The sequence below is a fragment of the Vigna unguiculata genome, chromosome 4 (genome assembly GCF_037176805.1).
Source record: "Vigna unguiculata cultivar grain cowpea cultivar isolate G323 ecotype 2 chromosome 4, ASM3717680v1, whole genome shotgun sequence".
Classification (NCBI taxonomy): Eukaryota; Viridiplantae; Streptophyta; class Magnoliopsida; order Fabales; family Fabaceae; genus Vigna; species Vigna unguiculata.
In genome coordinates, this window is record NC_140795.1 from 35,658,639 (window position 1) to 35,684,177 (window position 25,539).

General features: G+C 30.8%; 1 protein-coding gene across 1 annotated transcript; it reads right to left on the bottom strand.

Annotated features, from left to right (window-relative positions):
* Nucleotides 1–403: 403 nt before the first annotated feature.
* Nucleotides 404–1,723, bottom strand: LOC114180681 (akuammiline synthase 2-like). The gene has a single exon (XM_028066984.1). It carries the CDS (start codon nucleotides 1,721–1,723, stop codon nucleotides 404–406), a length of 1,320 nt encoding a protein of 439 aa, XP_027922785.1.
* Nucleotides 1,724–25,539: the final 23,816 nt, after the last annotated feature.

Sequence of the window (25,539 nt, forward strand, 5' to 3'; positions counted from 1 at the left end):
TTTTTTGTTAATTTTATAATTTTTATTTATTTTAGGAATATTTTTTGTTAAATACAGTAAACTCCTAAAAGATATTCTCGTAATTAAAATATCTTGTAATAATATATTATGTAATAACATTTAAACATAATGACGGTAACTGTCACGTCATACTGTTTACTGTAAAATTTAACGATAAAACCTTAATTGAATTGTTTTAAAATTTGATAAACAAAAATTTAAAGGATTGAAAACATAATTAAAAAGAAATAAAAAATCAATCTTCTCAGCAACTCTAATTACACCATTTCTTTCTTCCTAATGCCAAGATAAAACACTTTAATTTATTTCGGCATTGATGTTAAGAAAAAATAAAACAAAAGGAACTCTCGTTACATTTTAATTACCTTCATTGGTTTAACATTTAGATTAAAATACTAGGATTAAGCAATGCAAATAGAAGGAAGTCCACATCATGTTCCAAAATACTTATATGTTTCTCTGGCATTGTGATCCATGCCTCTATTCCCTCTCTTGTTTCCATCAATATCACTGTGTTTGGGATACTTTCTTTAGTACCTCCTCTTTGAGCTAGCCACAAAGGTTTTCCACAACCAAAATCCACTTCATTGAATCCCATATTACCCCAACTTGTGAACACTAATGAGATTGGTTTATTTGCTGCTATACCTTCAAGCATTAGTTCTGCACACTCATCACTCCATAAAAAACCAGGATCATTCTGCAGTTTCAGAAACAAATCCTTAGTTAGTTTTCCAAGTCCTTCTTTTAGAATTTCAACCAAATCTATGATCTCAGTGTTCTTGTTCACACCCTCAAGAACAACCAATGCAGGCCACAACAAATTTCCAACAGCACCTCTTGAGAAAGGCTCCCCCATCCTTTTTCTCATGTTCACAACATGCAATGCAACCATTGGTCTTGTTTTGTCCTCTTTCATTGCTACAATCATATGTTTGCTTATGAATGAAGATACTACCTCGTACCGTGTTGGTTTTGTTTCATCACATGTTGACATGGATTTTAGCTCATTGATGGCTTTGTCATCAAACAAGAATCTTCTTGTGGTGCAGTTTTCTTCTATGTTCGAGTCCTTGTTTATATTCAACATTCCAGCACGTACACCAGTGGTGTTTCTTGGAGGGAAGGAAGAAGCAGCAGAAGAGAAATCTGGCCATGAGATTTCTTCCTTTGACCCTTTGCAAATGGCAAACCAGGTTTTCAAGAAGACACTGCAAGAATATGCATCCAAGAGAATGTGGAGGTTGCACAACCCGATGGCTATTCCTCCACATTGGAATTTGTTTACTTGAACAAGTAACTGGGGCAACACTTCTTCGTGAGGGTGGCACTTGTTAGCCTCACATGGAAGTAACTGGTTTAGCAGTTCTAGATTTGGTGGTTTTAAGAACACTTTCATGGTGGTGTTCACTGAAGCTTCCATGAAAATTGCACCTGCATCGTTGCAATCAATGGAAAAGTAATCACATCTTCTACCTGCAAGAGGGTAGAAAATTGTTAGTGCCTCAGAGAGTGATTTCTTCAACTGAGTTGAGACATCTGAGAATTCTTTAAGGTTGTTAGTTTTGCTGTAAAAAAGGATCAATGGAAAATAGGTGTTGAGTTGAAACACATCAAACAAGCATAATTTTAGGGTTTTGCATTCTGCAGAAGTTGGCACTGATGGTTTAATGGTTTCTCTTGATGTGATGTTAATTTCCATTCTCAGTATAACCACACAAACTTGAATTTAGATATGAATAAGAGATCTAGTAAGAGATTTGTTCTTTGGTATTTGTTTATATACACTATTTGAGGAAAGTTGTAAACAATGTAGAAAATGAATATTTTAATTGCTTCTGGACCATCACTTCACAATATCTATGTATTGCAAAGAAAAGTCTGCTATTTTTTGTTTTGTTTTGGTTAAATCGAGAGTTATATATTTTTTTAATGCAGCATTGAAACATCAAATAACGTTACAATAATCAATATATGCATCGTTGTTTTATATTATTTTGTTAACAAAATTCATTAAGTGTTTACGTTTATTTATAACAACAAGAAACTAAAATATCTGTAATTAAGTCCTATTATGTTATTAACAGTAATTGTAATAGATAGTTATATGAAAAAGAAATTGTTTAAACGCCTAATTTATTTTTCTATTTGATGTTGAAATATATTTTTTACTTTCCACTAATAAAGTGGAAGAATAATATGCGTATTTTTTTAAAATAAATTATTTAAAGAACTAGCCTATTTTCATATTTGATGTTTGGACACTTTTAAAGCATTGAAAACCTTGTGATACAATTGAGTGTGAATTTCATATCTAGACGACATATAAACTATATAAGGTTAGAAATTTTATCAGAATTCATACCAAAGACGTTGTAGAAAAATATTTTATTTTTGATTACCATTCAATATAATTCTTAAAGTTATGACCACATCTAATAGGAAACTCCAATTTGTGAAATCCAACCTCAATGCAGATTATGCAGATTATGCAGATTATGTTACTAATAGTAATTATAAGGAGATAGTTATAATCTATATGTAACACCCCATTTAATTAATAACAGAAATTAAAAGAAATGTCACAACATAATAGCATAGCAGCGCAGTTTTATCTGTTTTCCACAAAACGTCTCACGATGAAATAAGGCATACCAAGACGTTAACTAAGCAAATACGGGAAACCAAACAGAAATAGAAGTTTAGTGGGTAGCCAAATACATGGGCCGTGGCCCCCAAAAGAAAGCTTAAAACAAAAGGAAAATCCAGCCCAGATGGCTAAGCAGCGGAGTCACCATTCCCTTGTTGACCACGAGGACCTCGCCCATATGCTCCCATCAATTTAATCGATCATCATCGCAAGAAGAAGAACCACATACAAGATAACCAGACAACAAACAGGGTAAGCTATAGTAAAACAGTTCATCAAGTAGCCACACATCAATGCACAATCCAACATTTTATATATATCACCCAAACATGTTCTGACTTCACAAACAATACACTAGACCCTGACTCGACTCATTCGGATATGTATAGTCTGGTCGGATTCAGCGGATGCTTGCATTTGTGGTGGATACCTCTACTCACCCCCGAGCTATGTGTCACAAGTGTTACAATGAATCAATCACTCACCACAAGGTTAGCCCTTAATGAATTTTGGGCCTCCTGCTACTCTCACCACAGGAGTCAGTCCGCTCTAAGTGAGACTAACTGACTCTTTAGAGTGTCAGGATGCAATCTTACCTTGAATCCTTACTAGACCATACAAATTGGGCACCACCATGAACACCCACTAACAGGGGTCATGGAATTACTTCCCGACCACTGAAGCACAACCCCGGAGGTCTCACCTAGAGACTCCAAGGAATTATACACTGACACGGACTAAAAATCATACATCGACAATGAGAGAACATTAATCATGCTTACAATTTCGTACCAACCCCTGAAAATGAATCCTCATTCGAATCCCATGTTGAATCCATACCATTGGTCATTTCCACCCTATGAGTATAGGGTCTCATCTCATAACAATATCATGCCCCTTTAATTCCAACCCATTCATTGATTTCACATGCCAAGATTCTTCAATCACATCTATCCAATTTATAATACAGAACATACCATGCCTTTCATTTCACAGATTTCATACATCACACAAACACATCATAAACCAACAATACAATTTACAATTTAGCAAAGTCCCCCAACTCGCAGCGCATCTCGCTCAAGTCAAGAGCCCTCGCTCAGGCGAGAGGGGTACTCTCGCTTAGGCGAGATCGCGACTAGTGTTGGGACTTTCTCGCAGGCTCGCTTAGGCGAGTCCTGACTCGTCTGGGCGAGACAACCTCTCGCCCAACAGTGACGTCCCTCGCCTGGGCTAGACCACAACAGCATTCCAGGCCTTCACTCCTCCTCGCTTAGGCGAGTGGCTCTCGCTTGAGCGAGACTAGGCCTCGCTCAAAACCAGAGTCCTCCGCCTGGGCGAGGTTTCACGAACCCTTAGTTTACTTTTGCAAGTCTCGCCTAGGCGAGTTACTCTCGCCTGGGCGAGATTAACAGATCCTGCCACTGCTCCTCCTGCAACAATCACATGCTCGCACCCAAAAGACAGTACATGGCAGTTCACGCATTCAACACAATCATATAGTGCATACAACATCTAACAAACTCTAACTCAGCCATAAAATAATCAGGACTCAGACTCTAACTTCCCCGTACCTGGAAAAAGTTTAGCTAAGACCCCGACGGCACGACCACGAGCGCAGCAGCTCTAAGGATGAACTATGGGCTGAAATAGGGGTGGGACAAAACCAGAAAATGAAGTTAACAGAGGCTTTTAAGCGAAATTACGAAAAGATGGTAAAAGGGAACCGGCACGGCTAAAAGAGATACTTACATGGAGCACAAGTTCTCTTAGCTCAATGTAACAGTGGAAGCAAATCCTAGCGAAGGGGTTGACGGCTGCAGTTTTAGGTTCTCTGAAATTAATGGAAAATGTGACTTAGGCAACTAAGAATGATTTTATCTACTGGGCCAGCCCTTAGGCCCACTTACAAGGGCAGCCCTTTAGTTTAGAGTAGGAAGATAAAGAATAATCTTAACGGGCCTTTACACTATAAAAAAAAAAGTAAAAGAGATAGTTACATAAAAAAATTGTTTAAACACCTAACTTAATTATCTTCTTTTTGATGTTGAGATGTGTGAGAGTCTTCATTGACAATGTGGAAATTGTTTTTAGTTTTTAAGTCAAGATGTTATATATATATATATATATATATATATATATATATATATATATATATATATATATATATATATATATATATATATATATATATATATATAACGTTCATACAAGTTTAAATATTGTGTTAAAAAATTGTACTAGTAAGGTTATGAATGTTGTATCCATTTTAGTAGAGTGAAGCCAATAAATCTTGAAGATATGAATGATAATAAAAACTAAACCCTAATTTCTCTAGCACTATCGTTGTTGAGTGTAGTAAAACTAGTAGATATTTACAAGAAAAGAGAATATGGATTTACATATCTAGCCTTTTCCATGTCTAAATATTATACAAAGCCCAAACTAAGGTCAGAGATATTATATTAAACCTCATACTAAAGTTAGACGTTGAAAATGAGGTTTTTTTTTTTTTTAATTTTCATTCTATTATATAATAGAAGTTTAATGACAATTAAAAGTTTTTAATATTATACAAAGACATTTAAATTAATTATAGCGTAAGATCTTGAAAAAGAATCAAGGTAAATGTTCACATTCTTATCATTGAATTATTCTTGGCTGATAAAAAATATTGCACGAGAAACAATAAAAACATACGTGTAAGAAATGTTATACTGTAAAATTAATATTTTATTATTAAGTGAAATAAGAGAGGATTTTTTTTTTCTTTAGAAATCGGACAAAACAACTGGAAAAATGAGTATTTATTTTTCTTTCTTTTTTTTTCAAAATTGAAGAGAACATATCATAAATGAGTAGAAACAATATGTTTGCGTTATGCATAAAGAAAGAAAAATATAAAAAATATGTGATAATAGAAACCAATTTAGAGACTAATTAATAATAGAAACTAGTTTAATTATCAATTTAGATTAATTATAATTTTTTAAAACTAGTTTAATTATCAATAGTTTTTAGTTTATAAATTAATATCTAAATTAGTCACTATAATGACTAATTAGTTTTTATTATTAAATTTGGTTATTATTTAAGATTTTTCTTATAGATTGATATTACTTTTTTTAGGAGAATTTAAATCTAGAAATGAATTTTCATGTTTCTTCCAAGAAAAAAAGTATTTATCATTGAGGTACACCGAGAGGTGTCAATTTGGCCCCTAATCCATGGGTTAACTCTGATCTACTCTTCATTAAGTCTCCTTTTAGGAGGGTCCCAAATGAGGGGGCCAAACAAAGGTCTCAGTTTTCAAAACTCCCTCTCTAGTGGGTTAGGGTCAGGGTTAAGGTGTGTTAGACCCCTAAAAATATTACTTTGAGCCAGAGTAGAAAATCAAGTCGAACGACCCGAACAGGACCGATACAACTTTTGTAGAATTTTTTGCCCTGTGAACTTATTTGATAAGGGTTTTTTTTTTTTTAATGTAGGCTTTTTTTATTCTAGTCACATTGGCTAGGGTCAAGCCCTGTAGGCTGGACCAAATTGACACCTTTAGGTGCACCAATTACTTTTTATTTATATGAGAATGAATTTTTGTAATCTGTTAAGGGTATAATCATGTACACAACATTTGTATTGATAAGGGTATTTGATTTATGAGTTTAAGAACTATACAGTATTAGTCGAAAACTTTTTCACTTTGTCTACCAAACAAGAATAATAGAGCTCTTGTAGAAGTTAGTGGACTTGCATATTATACATAGTTTGATTCTCTCCTTGATTTTTTGTGTTGTTATTCTATTGTTTCTTTAAATTACACTTATATATTAATTTTGTTATTTTAAAATATATTAAAAAATTTTGTAACATATCAGCATCATTATATTTTGAAAACTTAATAGAGATAATATAAAATAAATCAATAGAAAACCTACATATTTAGATTCTTTGTTAGATTTTTTTTATTTTTCTTTATTACAATCAACAAGTTCTACAATTTCAAAGTTGAGACACTTTGAATATGTTTTCATTCTTGTTAGAAGTTTGCTTTTTTATTTTTCTTTACTAAACAAGATTATGGTTTGAAACAACAAATATCACATGTACAGAAAGTATTCGTTCCTTTCTTTCTTCCATTTTTTTTACTGTTATGTATGCATACCTAAATTTTTGTTCAAATAGAATAGGGGCTTAAAAAAAGAAAAATTGGAAACAATCTATTAAATGGAATTTTTAGTAGAGTAGAAGACCCTGATTAAATTAGCTCTAGATTATGCTCTAATTTAATCACCTCTGTTAACAAACATAAACGATAATTAGTTAACAATAATTAGTTTTGCATTATGCTCTAATTTAATCAGGGTCTTCTTCTTTTAGTCATGCATATACAATGAAGCAATCACCTCCGATGTTATTGCTCCATCACCATGGAAGATTTATAGTTGCCACAATGGTAAAGCTTATGTAGGACCAAATATCTTCAATGAAGCACCAAATTGGGGTTTCCATGGAAGAGTTAGTTGTTCTTACCTTTTTTAATTTCATTTTGATTTATGGTTTCTTTTTCTAAAATTTGTTGTATTAGAGTTGGGCTATCGCCCAGTAATGATGGTAGTGGGTATGATTGATGGAATTTCACATTTTCCAAATATGTATTTGGAAAACTATAATATAAGTGAAACAATAATATATAATTATTGTCAAGTGTATGTAACTTTTGTGGTGTATGTCTATTAACACTCTATTCATAATAAATCATTTACTCCCTTGATCATAGATTTTTCTAGATTAAAATACTTCGTTGGTCCTCATTTTTGTACCAAAATCTCAATTTGGATCTCATATTTTTATTAGTCTCAATTAGGTCTTCAATTTTGTAAATTAATACCAATTAGGTCCTTTCTGTTAGTATAGAACTAACACTGTTAAGTAGGTACCACGTGTCAGCTCCTCATTTTTTTGAATTTTTTGAATTTTTAATTTTTTTAAAAATTTTTAATTTTTTTTTAATTTTTTAATTTTTTTTAAATATTTATGCCATGTATCATGCTTGTAATGTGCCACGTGTCAATCTAATATGGTGACACGTGTAAAATTATTGTATAAATCTCAATTTGGTCCTCATATTTGTTAATTTGATTTGATTTGAGTCCCAAATTTTTTAAAAATTTTCAGTTTTAGGCGCTCCAAATTTAGAACAAATTTTACTTTTATATAATGTTATGATTATTTTTATAAAAATTGATATTTTTATTAAATATTTTAATAATATTAATTGTATTTAATATTAAAATTTTAAATATATTTATTTTAATTTGTTATAGAATTGTTTTAAAATTTTACATTTGAATTTATAAAATTGTTATTTTTTAGCCAACTCTAAAATATTGTTGATATAGAATGTTATACAAATATTTCGAATATAAATTTATTAATCTATATATTTATAATTTTAAAATAAAATATAAATAAAGTTTAATGTAAAATATAAATTTAAATAAATTAAATATTGTTAAAAATATGTAATAGAATTATCACTTGTAATAAAAGTATCATCATTACATTTATATAAAAATTAAATTTGGTCTAAATTGGAGCGTATAAAATTAAAAATTTTAAAAAAAAATTGGGACTCAAATCAAATCAAATTAACAAATATGAGGACCAAATTGAGATTCATACAATAATTTGACACGTGTCACCATATTAGATTGACATGTGGCACACTACAAACGTGACACATGGCATAAATTTTTTTAAAAAAAAATTAAAAATTTTAAAAAATTTAAAAAACATTTAAAAAATTCAAGAAAATGAGGAGTTGACACATGGCACCTATTTAACGGTGTTAGTTCTACACTAACAAAAAGGACCTAATTGAAACTAATAAAAATACGAGGACCAAATTGAGATTTTGGTACAAAGATGAGGACTAACGAAGTATTTTAACTATTTTTCTAATTCAACTTTAGATGATGAATTTACCTAGTGTTTTGCATATGGGACTTCTTTACATACCAAGGTAGTGTGAATCATTCAGATAAGTTCTTTCTAACTGTAATCGAACATGGAACTTCTGTTACAAAAGATAACCAAAGGGTCATGGAACATGTAATGGAAGATGAAGTAGGGAAAGATGTTTCTAACTGTACAAGTTTAACGGACATGAATGATTCAAATGAGTTCATTGATGCTTATGAAGCAATGTAATATGATGAATTAGAGAATGAGCCTTGCTTTCAAAGCAACACTCTCAGGTACTCATTCCTTATCAAAATTCTTTGATCTTGCATTCATTTTTTTCTGGTGTTGTAAGACATGTATCATAGCTTCTGAAACTATAAGAAGATCTTGATCATTCTAACTTCATATAATGTTGTGTTCCATTCCATGTTACAAAGAATAAAAATATATGAACAACTCAATAAACAAAATGTAAATTGTTATATAGTTATGTTTTTGTAAAAGTTAACTTCTATCACAAGTCTTAGAACAAAGAAAATGATTGTCTCGCATATGAAACTCAATCAATTGATTTCGATTTAACACACAACAGGATGATCCATGTAGTACTCAAGATACCATTGTTCAGGTTTATTTTTTATTCTTATTTTGATCCTTGTGTATGGTAATGGGATAATGAAGGAGACAAGATGCATCTTGGATATGTACATTAGTAATAACTACAACATTTTGTAGTTTAGACCACACTAAATTAGACAATGACTAAATAAATATGGCCTAAACATAATAAACAAAATTTTTGTAAATGTTGTATAAATATCATGAAAGTCTGTGATTATATAACTATTGTTTTAAACAATGTGGACAAAACTAGTAAAAATATAGTCTAAAAATATAGGTGATGTCTAAAATCAACCTGAAAAACTATTGTCTATTGTGAGAATTTTAAGCAATGGTTTTAAAAGTATTGTCGTACTAAAAACCGTTGTATATTACCTATAGCCACACTCACCTCTACCATGCCTAAAAAACCGTGGTCTAATCTTCAGACCACGAATTTTATAATTTAGATCACAATTTTATGATGTTGTCTAAAGTGATTTTTGTTGTAAAACTTTATTAATAAGGATCCAATGCAATATTTTTATTTTCTATTGCATGAATATACATTTAAGCCAAGATATACACAAACCAATGTATGTAAACACTAGACTAAAAATAACTCTTGTGGTTGGTTTTTCTTTTAAGGTATTGTTTAGTTTTCATTTATACGTTGAAGAGGTCTCTGGCATTGATGGGTGGATGTGCTTCAAAATGCAGAAAAAGTTTTTGTACTCAAAAGTAGAGTTGGGAGAATAAGTGCAAAATAGTTCATACAAATAGCACACTGTTCCATTTTTCTTTTTCCCATATGACATTGTAATTTAATTTACATAGATAACATATTTTATTGTACTAGTTGTAAAACCCTTTAAAATAATAATAATAATAATAATACTTATAAAAATAACAAAAGGAGTCTATTTTAGTTTCATACACAAAAACATCCTCTCTGTGAAACACAATCCTCCTTCCTATCTCAATCTTCGTTCTCCAATTTCTCACTCTCACTTCATCTTCCTTGTGCTCAGAGGTAGGGGTTTCAATCGCCACAAAGTCGCCTTTGAGTCTACCTGATTAATTTCTTCATTCGGGTAAGTCAAAATTTTCAACCTCCTTTAATGCCCACTGTGTTATTGTTTTGCATTGTGAACTTTCTTGGATTTTATTCATTTTTAGGGTTTTGGTTTAAATTCTCTACTAATTAGTGTTTCCTTCCTTCGGTCAAATCGCACGTACGTTGTCTATAGGTTGAAGAAGAGTTTTCGTGAGTCGAAGGGTTTAGAGGATTTTGTAAAGTTATTTGGGGTTGTCTTTGAAGGTAAGGGAAGCTAATGATTGTGCCTTAGTATGTTTTGTTAGTTTTGAAATGGTGAATTTAGTCAAGAAGGGGGTGGGGTTGAATTGGATTTATAAAACTTTCTCGAAAGCTTAAACCTCTTTTCAATTGAATCTAATAGACTGGAAAGTTTAGATGTAAATGCAGCAGACCAGTACACTTTCAGTCAATTAAAATATAAAATAGCAGACTAAATTGTTCTTGATGCTATGAAACAGTCGATTAAAAAGACAAATCAGTCAGCTAAAATATTGAAGATTTATGTAGAATGCAGAATACGTAAATTCAACTCAAACAACAATCTTTTACATACAAGACTTGTTTCAAACAGTATTTATAACAAGTATATAGCCTCATATTACACAAGAATGCATTAAATCAAACCAAAGATCAAATTGCTTGATTTTCTTGAGTTTTTAAAGAGTTTCAAAGAGAGTGAGATGAGGGAAAGAGAAATGCATAACTGTTTTTATACTAGTTCACTCAATCATAGAGCTACATCCAGTTTACCAAGACAACCTGAGCATGGTTTCCACTATATTCAAAAGTTTTACAAATCACACACCATGATTACACTTTTGAACAACAAAACTCACAAGATTTTTGACTCACAAAAATCTAGACACACACCCTACAAGAATCACACTTACATACCTGTAATCACATCAGACAAACCAACCAGAGGCACAAGAACATCCAAACATGATGGTGGTTGTCCCTAACCAACCATACATGTGTTCTTCAAGCTACTCACAAGCCAAAATGCCTCCAAGATCAACCAAGATCTTTAAAACACGAGCTACAACTATGTATTGTAGAGAGAGCTTTCCAGAGAAGAATGACAAAATTTCATGCACAAAAACTCAAATTCGCACCTCTGCTTGCGAAAACACAACTTATATAGTCTGGTTTAAGTGAAAAAAATTCGATTGAATTTTCCGTACAGTCAGTTGATTTCACTTGACTTAAGTGAAATCAGTCGATTGAAAAATAATTCAACTGACTAAATACATTCATACCAGAAACTATATACAACAAGCCTTTTAACCTGTTAAAACCCATTTTAAAATATTAAAAGAGACACACTAAGGCACACAAGACATCTGACCTATGCCATATAGCCTACCAACAAGATATAACACTAACACATTACATTTAACATGTTATTTACATATTTAACACACTAAAACATAATCTTCAAATGGATCTTCATCAATCTTCATCAAACACCTATGATCTTCATATACATGGCTTTATCAATTCTTTGCTTCAAGCTTGCTTGTGCCAACAATCTCCCCCTGAATTGAAGCCAACATATTTGGGTTGAATTGATGAGTTAAGATCCATAGAGAAACCTGAAAAAGCTTTTGCATACAAGATACCAATATTCCAAATATACAACCAAGCAAAAGCACACAAGCATAAATACATATCACATATGCATATGCTCCCCCTATCACTAATAATATGATTTAACTTCAGATTTTAGACTAAGTTTGCAGTATTATATGATTCCAGCATATTTATTTCAGGTTTTTCAAATCTAACACATTTTTACTCATTTTTTACATTTTTCTCCCCCTTTGGATTCATCAAATGAAAGTAAATGCATAGATCATTTTGGAAAGATGAAAATTTTCATTAAACCAGTAACATAGGGGTGTATCAGGGCAGCTAATACGAATACAAGCACACTAGAACAGAAACAGAAATGACAGATACATCATGAAGCTAAAACTTATATAATCAGTCGATTGAAATGAGAAAATAGCCGATTAAAAAACTGGAATGGACAGATAGACACACATAATGCAGCACGAAAATGCAATGCATGACCTATAAGCCATCCCCTTCACTCTTTCCTATGGTTGTCCCTGTTGTAGACATTGCAGAGAAGGTCATGAACATTATGCAGCTGGTCATCCAAGTCTTGGAACCTTGTTATGTAATAAGCATGATGTTCAGTTTGTGCCATGTTGAGGTCTTGAAGCTGATTGAGAACCATTCTCTCAAACTGGGAGTATGCAGGTCTAGTATTCCCATGAGGATTGTACAACTCAATTGCCATAGGTTGTGGTTCATCTTACTCTTGGTTTCCTCCACTAGTTCCCACTTCATGATCATTTGCTCCAACTTCAATATTTGCACCATGATCTCCTTCAACCAGCAAAGTGTTGCCTATCTTGGTGAATCCCATCTTGTGCATATTCAGTGTAGAAACATGATTTAGAAGCCTAGTAGACTCCTCAAGTTTTCCTTTCACATCCACACCAAAATGCTTAATGAACTTGGAGATGAGCACCACATATGCAAGCTTGAAATTCGTGAGCCTCTTTGCCTTCATCATGTGGTCACAATTGTGTAGGTCCAGTCAATCATCACACCATTTTGAATGTAGTACATCACCACAAGATCACCTTCATTCAAGGTTGCATGATTGCTCCCCCTGGGCATGATGATCTTGGTCACCACCATGGATAGCAACCTTTCCTCCACACGAAGCCATCCCACATGGAAATTTCTAGTTTGCTCACCTTGATTTCGCACATATTGGTTGAAGTATTGGACTTTGTTGAATTAACCCACTGCACTAGTTTCACCTTTGCGAACTTGTACACTTTTTTGCCTTAGGCCAACCACATCCTTCCATGTTTGCCTAGTGATTTCCATCTCCACACCTTTGACACTTGTTTTGAGAATGCCATTACTGAACTTGAGGTTGGTATAGAACAACTTCACCAAATCCGGATACACTTTGCCTGAAAGCTCAAGAAAAGTCTTCAACTTTTGAGCTTTGAGATGTTGCTCAAGGTTGCCAAAGTTTTCTGCCCTTAGCCATCACATGCGAATCACCTTAGGAAGGATGATTTGCTTCCTATTGATCTCAATCAAGAAGGTTTGTATTTTGTCTTCATGGCCTTCAAACCATACTTCAAGCCTTCCTTGATTCATGGCATTTGGAGAGGATGGAGTACGTGGGGTGGAGCTTTCATCATCTGAGGGGTTGTTCGTGATCTTCTAGGCATGGTGAAATGTAGGTTTGGCTCTTACTAGCAAATGAGAATGCCAATGTATGATGCTTATGCAAGTATTTATAGAATCAGCATGTTGATTTTCAAAAGCAATCAATTAAATGGTGCAAATATTCTATTTTTCAATGCAGTACAGGAAATCACAGCAACTAAATGTGAGGGAATCTGTATCAGAGATGCAGTGATGTGTTTCCCATACGTTTTATGAACAATCCACTCACAAACAGTTCACATCTAATGCATGCTCATTGGAAATCATGTAATTAAAGCACTTTATGGTCAATACAATCTGAAAAGTTGATTTTAGCTGATGTAATAGCTGTTACATGCTGCTACTACAGTCCAAAAATAGTCATGTGATGCATACTTTGACTGGGTCAATCAATTAAAATCAATTCAAGCAAATCCACATCAACATAAGTGATTTTAACACATGAAAATATAGAGTTAGTCGACTAAAACTATACCAGAAAACTTATTTTTTGTGCAGTGACAATTTTAAGTGAAATCTATGTGTTGAATTTGCCAATTTAGCTGACTGAAATTCTGGCAGTTTTCAAATTATGCAGATTTTTATCATTTTAAATGCAGCAAAAACATGATCTAATAAGATTAACAAACCAAACAGATATCAACATATATTCTGCATGTCAATAATATCTAATTCAATTCTAAGCTTATTAAATCTATCACGTGCAAGTGATTTAGTGAATAAATCCACCAATTGATTTTCAGTTTTCAAAAACATGATTTCAATATCACCTTTTTGAATATGATCTCTTATGAAATGATGTCTGATTTCAATGTGTTTAGTTTTAGAATGCTGGATTGGATTCTTAGTTAGGTTGATTGCACTTGTATTATCACAATAAAGAGGTACCTTTTCTAGCTTTACACCATAATCCATAAGTTGAAGCTTCAACCATATGCTTTGAGCACATGCATGTCCAGCTACTATGTACTCAACCTCAGCTTAGAGAGTGCTACATAAGCTTGCTTCTTGCTATTCCATGATATTAGGCTTGATCCAAGTAGATGGCATGTACCATTTATGCTTTTCCTATCCAATTTGCACCTTGCATAGTCATAATCTGAAAAACCACTAAAAACAATGTTAGATTCATTAGGATACCATAATCCAACATTAGTTGTTCCTTTCAGATACTTGAGAATCCTTTTTATAGCTTTGAAGTGCAATTCCTTTGGATTGGATTGAAACCTAGCACACAAGCAAACACCAAATTGTATATCCGGCCTATTAAAAGTTAGATATAGCAAGGAACCAATTAACCCTCTATATTTGGTTGAATCAACTTGTTTTCCAACTTCATCTACATCCATAAGGCAATTTGTAGTGATTGGAGTGGCAGCCTCTTTGCAATCCTCAATTTTGAACTTTTTCAGTAGATCAAAAATGTATTTTGACTGGCTTAAAATGTCTCATGCTTGAGTTGCTTCACTTGCAGCCCTAGGAAGTAAGTTAGCTCACCCATCATAGACATCTCAAATTCTCCCTGCATAGTTGCAACAAACTCTTCACACATGGAGTTATTATTTGATCCAAAGATTATATCATCTACCTATACTTGAACAAGTATTACATCACTTGCATGCTTTCTAATGAAAAGTGCTTTATCAATAGCACATCTAGCATATCCTTTAGATAAAAGAAAGTTGTTTAACCTCTCATACCATTGTTGTGGTGCTTGTTTCAAACCATATAAAGCCTTTTTCAATTTGAAAACATGATTAGGATAGAGGTGATCTTCAAAGCCAGGAGTTTGTGATACATACACTTCTTCATTTAAGAAACCATTCAAGAATGCACTTTTCACATCCATTTGAGAAAGTTTGAAATTACACATGCATGCATATGCTAACAATAACATCACAACTTCTAGCCTAGCTACAGGTGCATATGTTTCATCAAAATCATACATTCCTCTTGATTATAACCTTTAGCAACTAGCCTAGCCTTATTCCTAACTCTATTACCATTTTCATCCATTTTATTCCTAAACACCCATTTTGTACCAATCACATTCATTTCATCAGTTTTAGGAACAAGAGACCACACATCATTTCTAGTGAATTGATTAAGTTCATCTTGCATAGCAACACCCCAATTACTATCACATAATGCATCATTCACATTCTTAGGTTCAATTTGAGAAACAAATGCAATATGTTAAAAGAATGCAAGTTGTTGGGTAACATGATCTTCAAATGGATCTTCATCAATCTTCATCAAACACCTATGATCTTCATGTACATGGCTTTATCAATTCTTTGCTTGAAGCTTGCTTGTGGCAACATGTTTTTTTTTATTGAATTATAGTATTGTAGGTTTGTTTTTGTTTGAAGTTTGGGAATTTCGTTTTTAGCAAATTTGAGAATTTTTGTTAATTGGTAGTTTAATTTCATGTATTGATAAGAAAATCTTAGTTTTCAAAATGTTAATTGTTACGGACGGGATGCTTTTGTTCAAAGAATTTGTGGTTGTCTATTTTATGAGAAATATATATATACATGTATTGAATTTGGTACATTTTAGAGACATGTTGAAAGTGGATGCATGTGAGGTTAAGTTGTGGGTTTAGGAGAAATATGGTTTTTGAGTTAAATGGAGATGGAACTTTTTTATTTTGGCAGGTGATGTAGAATGTGGTACAAGGTTGGACTTTAGGGTTGTGACCATGTTTGAATTGAGAGTTTGATATTACTTAGCTAAGGTTTTGCTTTTACTCATTTATAGATTTGGTGAATGTAGAATTTAGGTAGTTTAGAATGCAATTGGAATGAGAGATATTGATTGTTGCAATTGTTCAGTTTGGTATCATCTATAAATTACTTTAAAATGAGTTTGAGAAGATAAAAGTGCAAGATACCAAATTGTGTAGTGGAACAAGTTAAGATTTCACAACCAAGAAGCATATGATGTGGCGCTACCCATTTTTCCTACACTGCACACTTTTCCTAAAATGAAGGTTCCAACATCGTTAATCGTTGGATCGAGCTGAAATTTTAACAACTGATCCTAGACACATAGTTCTTGACTTTGACTGGTCAGATCTTGAATTGGAAGTCTATAGTGAGAACATTTTTTATCGCAAGGTTCCTATAGTTTTGGTTGTTGACAACCTTAACCTTTGTTACTTGTTTGATGCATAACTTTCTCTATAGTTATTTAATTAGTTTGATTTTTTTTTTTTTTTGCATTTGGTTCTTGATTCAATCATCTTTAATTTGAATGTAAATACAACATTTTTGGAGTTTTACACAATCTGTAGTTTTATTTCTAAAATCCCAAATTGTTTGCACAATGTGTTGTTAAGTTGGATTGGATAAAAATGGTAAGAATTAGTTAGGCTTAATTACTGTTTTGGTCCTCTAATTTGTTAGTTTAATTCATTTTTGTCCCCTTATTATTTTTTGGTTCAATTTGGTCCTCTAAATCTTTAAAAAGGTTCAATTTGGTCCTTGTCGAGTGGTATATAAGCCAATTAGTTAGCGGACCAAAACAGTAATTTAGTCATTTTCCAAATATCTATTTTCAAAAGCTTGTGTGAGAATATAGGAGATTCCATAGGGGAAATCCTATTTGATTTAATTAATAGTGTGTTCATTGATATAAGGAGTCAGTACTAGAGGTTTATCCTAATACTCTAATGCTCATTTAAGACTCGAATAGAGTAGAATGAGTCGTGTGGTGAGAGAGACATGAGGTCTTGTCTTTAGGAATAGCCTTAGGGTTCTTATGACAGTTAAAAGGATCTTGTGTGTTGTAGGGTGAAACCCATTGACAATGACTCTGCGGGGAGTAAAGGCCACCACAAGTGAAAAAACCATCAAGAATCATACATCAATGTCGAGATCCAGATAATTGAGTCTAGAGTGTCATTATGTGATGGGTTAGTTGGTATTACTTAGCTTGGTGCAATTGGTACATTGTTCTGTAATTCTTTTGAGTGTTATATATATATATATATATATATATATATATATATATGTGTGTGTGTGTGTGTGTGTGTGTGTGTGTGTGTGTGTGTGTGTGTTGTAATTAGCTTACCATTTTATATGTTGTGTACTTGTGTTATTCTCTCCTTTTGCAATGATCACCATTATTTGGTGTGAGTAGAAGAGGATTTAGGTATTGACTCTTCTAGCGGTGGTGATGACAGTGCAACAGTTTAGATTTTAGTTAGCATTTTTTCTACTTTATTATCTTTTGAAAAACTCAGTAATCGGCGTCCTTTCTAGCTTATATTCTTAAGTTGAATTTGAATTTATTTTGGTTACATTTTATCTTTAAGGATGACTCTAAATGAAGTTATTTCTATATTTTATGTATGTTCTTTGGATAGCAATTATATAAGATCCTATCAGATAATTTTTGGTTATTTTATTTTGGGGTGTTACACCGGTTTATAGTTTGATTTCCACAAAATTAAGTTTTAAATATGTTTTTTTAGATTAAAAAGTTCTTACTTGTTATTTAACTAACATTCACCAAAAACACGTTCAGAATTTAATTCTCCGAAAACCAAATTTTTAACTAGCAATATGTGAATAAAACCTACAAATTGGGCTAATTTTTAACAGAAAATTGGGCTAATTGTATTCTGTTACAGATTTCTTTCCAAAAAAAAAAAAGGAATCTTAAAAAATGTTTCGTTAAATAAGACTATGAATCATAAGAGCTTAAAATAAATATCAGAAATAAAATAAAATACTCATTATTTTCATTTATGAAGGTCTTTAAAAGCAACATTATAGAACAAATTGACCATCTAACATTTTTATATTAGTTAGACATTGATAAATTATAGTTTACATTTTAAATAATGAATTCAAATTAATAATGACCTACATGGATGGTAGAGGCGACGGTGACACTTACAGCAGAAGGAAGTTTTTATTGCAAAGGCAAAAGACCACAAGGAGCCAACAATGCAAGGAGGAATTGGGTGCGAATCAGGGATGACAATGACAAATAAACCTGTTTTTTAAGGTGGAACAATTTTGTAGGTATTGTTTGTTTTAATTTTAATAAAAAAATATTATTTTAATTATTAAAATATATTTAATTTATTAAAACAATGTAAAAAAGAATTATATTTTTAAGACATGTTTAATCATTTAAACTTTGTTTAATAATATTATTTGACGTTTGTTTAATTGTTATTTAATATATAAAAGATTAAACCCCTTGTATTTTTTTTTTTCGAAATCTCAATTGTAAAATTCATTATAAAATATAAATTTTTAATAAACTTAATTTGATTAAAAATATTATTATAATATTTATATAAAAGTTAAATTTTGTTTCAATTTATAAGTGATGAAATTGCTCCAATTTAAAAAAAAAGACTAAATTAAGACAAAATAATAAAGATAGGAATTTAATTGAGATTTTTCACATCAACAATGACACGTTGCCAAATCCTATTTTCACATGTGGTATTTTTTTTAAAAATTAAAAAAAAAATCAAACAAAATCACAAGCTGACACGTGACAACAGCTTAATTTGACACGTGGTAATTTTTTGTAAATAAAAAAATAAACATAAAAAGATATTAAAAAGAAATCAAAAACGTCACGAGTTGACACATATGATAAACCCCTAATTTGACACGTAGCAGTTTTGTTTTACAAAAAAAATGAAAAAAAAAAGAATAAAAGTAATTTAAATAAAATTAAAATACATATTTTGATATTCAAGCATCACACTCCAGTTGCAGCGGTTGCAGTCAGCACTGCTACTTGACGACACTTAGTTAGAACAAGGAAAATAAGCAGTGAGTTAGGACAATTAGATGAAATCAGGGAGACAAAATCAAACTTGAAAAGGAAAGAGGCAAGGAAGCAAAAACAAACTTAAAATCAAGGAGACGACATAGTGATGCAGAAAATGAAAGCACGAGATGAAATCGGAAAGAGAAATAGTAATAAAATTGACAAAAAAATAGTGATAAAATCGAAAAAGGAAGCATGAAGAACGAAAAATTTGTTACCTAAATCTTCAAATTTAATGAGAACGAAAGAACGATAAAGGAGAACGAAAAGAGCTTTTCAAACACACAAAATTTCGAAAAAATTCTAGATCACTCTGAGAGAGACCAAATATTAAAATAAAAATTATGAAAATTATGAAAAGATAAAAAGTGAAAAACATTGAGGATTTAAATTTTACCGGAGTTTTTTAAGAAAACTCATTAACAAGGATTTTCAAAACGTCTCTTATGTCCATTATTCTTTCTAGATTTTATTATAACCCTAGTTAACAAATATCCACTAAAATTGCATATTTTTGTAGAGCATGATACTTTGTCATAATAAAAAATACTTAAAGAGAGATTAGATTCCCACCTAGAAAAATACTTTCTTTTTCTTTTTTATTGGAAAATTTAACTAAAAATTAGACCTATGAGTATGAAAGTCCTAGCCTGAGAGGGAAATTTAATTAAAAATTAGATTTCTTTCTATCCTTCAATTTATTTTCATTAATTTATGTTAGTTAATTTATGTATAACTTAATGTTAATTTATCTTCTTATTTTCTCTTTATAAACCAATCACCGTCAATTCTCATATTTATTTCTGAAAACCTAGTAGAGTGAAGATGGTGACCACTCAGATCCAACACAACAGCACAATTAAAGTTGAATTTGAGATAATGCTTACATATTCTACACAGTAATTGAAATATCAAGAACAATTTTTTTTTTTTTTTTGTTTAAGAGGATTGTAACACTACTGTATTTCTTTTATGACTTGTCATTAGTGAGGTTGAAATAAATAAAAGATAAAACATTTGCATTTTTACTTTTGGAAAAAAAAATACTTAATTAATCTGTTGCTTTCTGCTTAAATTTTAGTAGCGATACAAAATAAATAAAAGGGGAAATTTTTTCTTTTTTAATTTTTGTGAAAAAATAATTAATATATATTAATATTTCTGCCAAGGTTTTGGTAGAGATTTTTGTTGAGGATGTGATGCCCAGAGACAGCTGAAACTGATAGAGTAAATTCTTTAAAAAGGAATAGACACTCAATAAGTTGTGTTATTAATTATGAATAAATTATAACCTTATTCATTATAATTAACTCATTCAGATAATTCAATTAATTCTAACATTATTGAATAAAATATCATCAATTCGGTACTCTAAGCAAACTTTTGAGTCAGAAAAATCATTAAGCTCTTTACCACATTTTCTTGTCATTAAATCATGAATTTCAAGGTGAATTAGGTTAATTAACCAAAAATATCTTCAATGCAATGAATCTTACCTTAATCAATTTTGGATAAATATTTTTTTTATCAATTTAGATTTGATGACTAATTTGAGTTACAACAGCTCATTGAACATTTAAGTAGATTTTTCTTTTTAATTTCAACTATCTTATTTGTTTCATTCAATTATAATAAAATTGAAAAAGTGGGTAGTGGTTGGGAAACTATAATTGATACTTAAAATTTGTCCATAGAAAGCACATTTAGGAAAAGAAAAGTGTAGTTCTTGAAGTATTATTTAGAATTAATCAATTTCTTGAACTATACTCATCTCATGCATGTTCTAAATGCCCTAATATCATCATAAAATCCATGTTGTTTCTTTAACTAACTTGAGTATGCCATCTTAACATATTTATATATATAGTGAAACCAATCATTATTATCTTTTCTCTCCCAATTGGAGAAGTCTCATAGAAGAAAGGGTTTGAAAGAGTGAAACCTAAGTTAGTTAAAGAAGCAAAGGATGAAGTGGCACCAACACACTACCATGTTCCCTTTTCAACATTTTTTTGTCTAAAGGGAGAGTAATTTCAAAGGCAATTGAATGAATGAATGAATGAATATCAATGATTCTAAGAGTGTGACTCAAGTTAGTTATGAGAAAAAGAAAAGATTGAAAGAAAAGAGCAACATAAAAAAAAAAAAAAACACTTTTGATATCTTTTTCTTTGATATAAAAATCAAATGTTTACTAAAAGTTTCATGAGAATAAGTGTTGATTTTTGGGTGTAGAGTAAAAGCACACGTTAATCAACTTTGATTTATTCCTTATATAATTTTATCCAATTGAAATCTGGTTTCATCAATTGCGAATTTTATTTTATAGATGAGTATTCATCCTATCTATAAATTCAATATTTAAAACTAGTTGAAATGTAGTTTTATTTTGTTTTTCAAAAGGTATTTAGTTATGAAAAAGTTTATTTGAATGAGTTTTTGATTCGATATATTGCAAAGAAGATCATTGAATTTTGAAAAATAATGAATAAAAAAGTATTCGTAAGTAAAATTAAATAAATGAATTTGATTTTATCTGTTTCTTTTTATGTTCTACGGTGAATAAATTGACTAAATTAATGGAATGATTGATGGATAAATAAATTATTTGGCAACTGGTGATTTAGAGTAACACTTGGGTTGGCTTGATTAAGACCCACTCGTTTTGATAAAGATTGATAAAATTAAATAAAAACCATTTAACAAAAAGTGGCTAAAAGATATAGCATCTGTTAGAATTAAAATAATAAAGGAGAGGGGTTTTTATTAAAAATTGGTTGAACTAGAGAAGACTGTTAGTTTATTAATGTTAAAAAAATCAGTTGTTATATATATATATATATATATATATATATATATATATATATATATGATATCAATAAAATATGTTTCTTACAATATTATAAAATATTAATGCATATTATGGTTGAAAAATGGACTTAAATCCTATAATAAAATAAGTTTTTGTTGAGCTTTAATTCTAAAGAATTTATAAAACTATGTTGTACTTTTGGTTTTAACCGTATTATATTATATTAATTTGTATTATTTGATTCCTGTTAATATTTTATAATATTGATCTGTTCTCAATATTTTTCCTCAGCAGTTAACTATTTTTTAGTCATTAAAATTCATAGAAATTTAAAATTTAATAAAAACGAGTAATTGTATATTTGAGTTTTTTATATCATTTGACACATTTCCACTTCAATGTTAGTTGTGAAATGCTTCATCATCGAATTTGAGTTGTTTATTCCATTTAGCACATTTCAGCTTCAATGTTAGTTGAGAAATATTTCATCATAGTATTTTAGTTGTTTATGCTATTTAACACATTTTCGCCGCTTCAATGTTAGTAGATAAGCATGTTTAAAACGTCATATAAACTTAATAAAATTGGGTTAAAAGAACTAAATTTATGTATTTCTAGATACGAAAAACTAAACTGGTCCAAAATTTTAAAGAGAGACTAATTTCAATTTTTAGTTAAAATTAAAAGATTAAAAATATATTTAATCTATGAATAAGAAAAATTGGTGATGTTGGTGGTGCAGAGACAGAGACATTTGCAGATAGCAGTTGCCCACGGTGGTTGTACACGTGATGGAAGAGTTTATCTCACCGTGAATTTCCTTTCGGTGAAGATTCTGATGAAAGTCTGTAGGTGGTACAAGTCACGCAAAACTTAAAAAATAAAATAAAAGTTTGTTTGTGGAATGACTACTTGCATAAAATAAAAAAACTAACTGTGTGTTTTTCAACAGTTTACAAAAATAAAAATAAACTAGAAGTCATATTTTGAAAATATGGCTCCATCAAATATAATTTTTGATTGATGTTGCAAACAACTTTCCCATGTGTGTAAACGTTTTAAATTTTAATCATTTTCATAAATTTGAAATAAAAAAACTACACTGTTTATTAAAAAGTTGAAATATTTATTTATTTTACCGGGATACTATAAATGTAACAATAGGACAGATTTATTTATAGAGTTAATATATCATAAGTAATAAGTATAACCGGATAAACAAACAAAAAGACATACACAAATATATATAGGGTTAAATATCTTTTTATCCCTCAAATTTCAGCGAAAATTGGAATTAGTCCCTCATCAAAACTTTTGACCAATTTAATCCTTCATCTTTCAAAATGCATGAATTTAGTCCTTTTAACCAAATTTTGTTAAGTTTTTTTGACGTTTCAAGCGCATTTCATGATAGTATTTAAATTATTTACACTGTTTGACACATTTTTGTTTCAATGTTAACTTAAATACTATCATGAAATGCGTTTGAAACGTCAAATAAACTTAAAAAAATTTGGTTAAAAGGACTAAATTCACGCATTTTGAAAGATGAAGGACTAAATTGGTATAAAGTTTTGATGAGGGACTAATTCCAAAATTCACTAAAACTTGAGGGACCAAAAACATATTTAACCCATATATATATTTAATTTCTTTGTAAAGTTTCTAAAAAAAAAGCTAGTTTTTAAATGGCTTGGTATAAAAACACAATAAATATATATACTCAATATTATTTTTCAAGATTCTCACTACAATCAACAATATTGTCTTGTCTAGTTTCACTGTTATTTGCAGTTTCGTTGCTCACATCATTATAGTGAATATAGTAAAAAGGAATACAATAAATACAGAAAAAGAAGAATGAACTAATGAAAATTTTTGAATATTTCTCTAGCATAGATTCTATAAAATCTACTAAAAAAGTAAATCAAATAAACAAACATATTCACAAGTAACAAATTATAAAGAATAAAAGAAAATTATTCTAGACTCAGATCTGAAGTTACACATTGAATCAAATCCTAGAAAGTCCTGCATTTGTCATGTCAAAACCAATCCTAATTCATATGGTCTCTTTTTATCATGACATGGTAAGTTCACTTATAGCTTCGTTAGAAAAGGGATCCCTGACCCCAAATCCCGCTATAGAAACTTCATTCACTATCACCACTTAGACTTTATCTCTATATCAGTTTGTGAGTCAAACATAATTAAGATGACTTCACAAAGAGGATCCCTAGCATAACACTAATAACCACTATGACATTCTTCCTTAGGAATGATACAATAATCTCACAATAATCAAAATCAAATCATCTCATTAATTTACATGGATAACACCCTATTAAAGTCATTCCATTTCCTTATCATAACAATTTCTCAGTAAGTTCTTCACAGTTTATAAACCACATCAACTATTAATTTAACAAATTGTGAGTTCACTTACTCTTATAATCAGACGAGCTTTCCCTAGAGGAGTACTCACTCATCGACTAGATTGAGTTTGGCTTTCGTTCAGCGAGAGTCTAGTCGCCTCAACAAACAAACCTCCCCTAACTCTCTAACAAACTCAATTTAGCACTCGCTCAACGGGGAATGGGCTTGCCCAACAAATCTACATAACACAAACTCACAATTCAGCATAAAAGAGGATTGTCTTGGCTCTAACGAGTGTTTGTCTCCTATATGCAACTCAAAATTAGTACCAATTTAGTCAAAATGACTCCTTCGAAGCCAAGAATGCCACTCCATAGATCCAATCCCGATTTCACAACTCAAAGGCCAATTCAAAAGTCCTTATTTGTCAATTTTTCCTCAAATCAATCAAATGTAATACACCAATTCAACATTTAATTCAGAAAGAAACAATCAATTCATACCATACAAATCATACAAATCAAATGTGAAAAGATTAAAATTTGTTTCCCTTACCTTGGTTAAACAATCTCGAATCTTGCAAATGCTCCTTTAAGCTTTTTCTCTCAAGGATGACCTAACTAGTCAAATGAGATCCCAATTAAAAATCCAAACATATTACCATGCACTCGGTCCACGTGCAATCTAAAGAGCAAAACTACCTTAAAAAGGGCAAAAGAAGAAATTACTTTGTTCTTCACTTTGATCAAGTGATTATGTAGAGTTCTTCACTAAGAACACTCTTACAATCTTTGATCTTCAAAAGGATGAAAAGTAAAGTCAAAAATTTTTAAAAGGGTAAAAAGAAAGTCTAGATGATAATTTTAATAAAATGAACTTTTTAAATCTATTTATAATTTAAACCTTTATTATCAAAATATTATGGTGTTATTTTTTAAAAATCACTAT